This window comes from Pinus tabuliformis, chromosome 7, assembly GCF_031772625.1.
Source record: "Pinus tabuliformis cultivar Carrire ecotype Pingquan chromosome 7, CPIR1, whole genome shotgun sequence".
NCBI lineage: Eukaryota > Viridiplantae > Streptophyta > Pinopsida > Pinales > Pinaceae > Pinus > Pinus tabuliformis.
The window spans coordinates 728,720,330-728,723,031 of NC_142293.1; the positions used below are offsets into that span (position 1 = coordinate 728,720,330).

The 2,702-nt window shown below is 39.3% G+C and overlaps 1 protein-coding gene across 1 annotated transcript; it reads left to right on the plus strand.

The window, feature by feature from the left end:
• The first annotated feature begins 765 nt into the window (after positions 1-765).
• Positions 766-1,536, plus strand: LOC149249610 (uncharacterized). The gene has a single exon (XM_089453423.1). The coding sequence runs from the start codon at positions 766-768 to the stop codon at positions 1,534-1,536; it is 771 nt and encodes a 256-aa protein (XP_089309549.1).
• The last annotated feature ends 1,166 nt before the right edge of the window (positions 1,537-2,702 follow it).

The window sequence follows — 2,702 nt, forward strand, 5'->3', positions numbered from 1 at the left end:
CATTATGTTTTAGAATGGTAGTGATTTTCATGCTGATTTAAAAAAGTGGTAATTTTGCATCAGGCCCTTTTTTAAAAAGACCTATTTTTTGATTTTAAATTTTCTAATGTATGAAATGTAAATAATTATTTTCTAAATTTAATAATTTTTGAAGTGGTTTTCTTCTTCATATTTTCTTGTTTTTATTTTAATTTTTTTTTGTAGTGGGGTTTTTATTGTTTTGCATATTTAAAGAAGAAGGTTGGTATTTTGAATTTTCGATATTCTTCATATTTATACATCGTTAATTATTTTTTCAATCCACATGAAATAATTGTCTCTAAAAAACAACAAATTTTAACAATTGACATAAAAATAACCATTTTTAACATAAATATAACTAAAAAATTACACGTTTTGATAATTTTTTGCTAGAGATGACATGTCAAAATCACAATTTTTATATTAAATATTGCTGGAAGGATTGTATTAGTGAAATCAGTGTTGCAGGCAATCCCCATATATCCGCCATCGATTATGGTTGTACCATAAGGAGTCTGCACCAAGATCAAAGAAATTCTGAGGAAATTCATTTGGGGAGGATTGACTCAACAGAAGAAGTGGGCCTTAGTATCATGGAAACACCTGACGAAACGAAAGGAGGAAGGAGGCTTGGGTCTGCGTGATCCTGATAAACTCAACAAGGTGCTTGGTGCAAAACTTTGGTGGCGATGGCTAAGAGGGGGAAATGACCTGTGGAAAGCACTATGGAGAGACAAGTACAATATGTCAGACACTACGGAGGGTATTTACCGGTTGCAGGAAACCCCGAAAGGCTCGGCAATCTGGGATCTAGCTCGACAAAACCGAGATATAGTAGAAAAGAATGCTTTCTGGGAAATACGAGGAGGAGGAGAAGCCAAATTCTGGGACGAGAAATGGCAACAAAGAGGGAAAATGAGAAGAATTCAAAAAATCCAAAACATACAGGAAAAAATAGGGGATAACCGTAGATATGTCAAAGATTACTGGAAAGAAGATGAATTGGATGGAATTTGGCGGAAATGGATAAGACCAGAGGAATGGGATATCGAGATAGATCAAGAACAACAGGAAGCATTCATGGAAGAGGTGGATTCCAAGAAAATAAAAGCTAGAACGGGTAGGGATATTCTCAGATGGGGGAATTCAATGAAAGGATCCTTCACCGTTAAGGAGGCATACTATCTAGCAGACCAACAGGGGACCAACGAAGAAAAACAAGATTGGAAGGTCATCTGGGGTAACAATTGGTGGCCGAAAATTACCTTATTTGCATGGCTAGTAGCTAAGGGTAAGATCCTGATGCGGGACAAACTCCAAAAGAAAGGTTTCAGTGGGCCTTCAAAATGTTACCTGTGCAATAGTGAAGCTGAAACACAAGATCACCTTTTAATCAAGTGTGTATATACCAGGAAGCTATGGATTGAAACGGGAAAACTATTCCAGAAGCTTGAGAGGTCCACGAGAGACATAAATGAAATGATTGGCAGAAGGAAAAATTCCAATGTAAAGTAGTCCGAAAGGCTTGGGATCTCATTGCGGGTTTTGTGATTTGGATGGTTTGGAAAGAAAGGAACCGCAGAGTTTTCCAAGACAAATCTAAAGATTCGGAAATAATATGGAACAGAGTAGTGAACTTAACTAGAGAATCAATTCTGGTGGAAAAATGGGATGCGGATGATTGGAAAGCAGATAAGAGTGAGGAGCAAATTTTAAAGAAACTAGATTTGAAATATGAAATGTTGCATACCAAAAAAATCGGCAGAAATAGTACGAGAGCTCAAAGCTCTGACAATTTTGCATATCCCAGAGATAATTTTATGAAGTTAAACTTTGACGGGGCATCGAAGGGGAACCCAGGTAATGCCAGATTCGGAGGTATCTTCCGCGATAGCCAGTGAAACACCAGATGGATCTATGTAGAGTGGGGAGGGGAGATGACAAACAATGAGGCCTAATTATGGGCGATTCACCAAGGCTTGAGAATCGCGATTAGAAATGGCTATAGAAACCTGGAAATAGAAGGAGACTCTCAGATAGCAATTGAAATCCTGAAGAAACTTAACAACGGGAAGAACTGGGAGCAGATCACCAATAGTTGGAGAACGGCAGGGATTGTTCAAGAAATGGCGGACCTACTAAAAGGGATTGATTATAAAATCTTTAACCATGTGAAAAGGAATGGAAACCGAGCGGCAGATTTCCTTGCGAATTGGGGCTGCAAGGGTCGAAACAGCAAAATAGACAATCAGTGGAGAATGTTGCGACCCAACAGAGAATGGGAGGACCTGGCCGGTATCATTAATTATGACCATGAGCAAGCAACAAATGAGAATCATGGGCAAGCAGCAAATGAGAATCATAACATCCGTGTGACGGACAGGTGAGATGGATCGGCAATCCCAGAAAATAAATGAGTGTCAGTCAAGGCGGGGGAATGGTATAATGGGCAGGCAAGCTACAGTACAGCAGAAGTGTGCGACGACAGGTAAGAAACAACCACCCCACAGCAAGATAATTAACGCAAGTGATCGGAGAGGAGGAAAAAACGGTATGTCAGAATCCATAAATGGAAATGAGGGAAGAAAGATAATTGATAGGAAAGGTAGCAGGCAAAGTAACAGGTGGCAGCGGAAGGCCAAGCTGACAGGTAGGCAGATCAGAGCAAGGAAGATTATAAA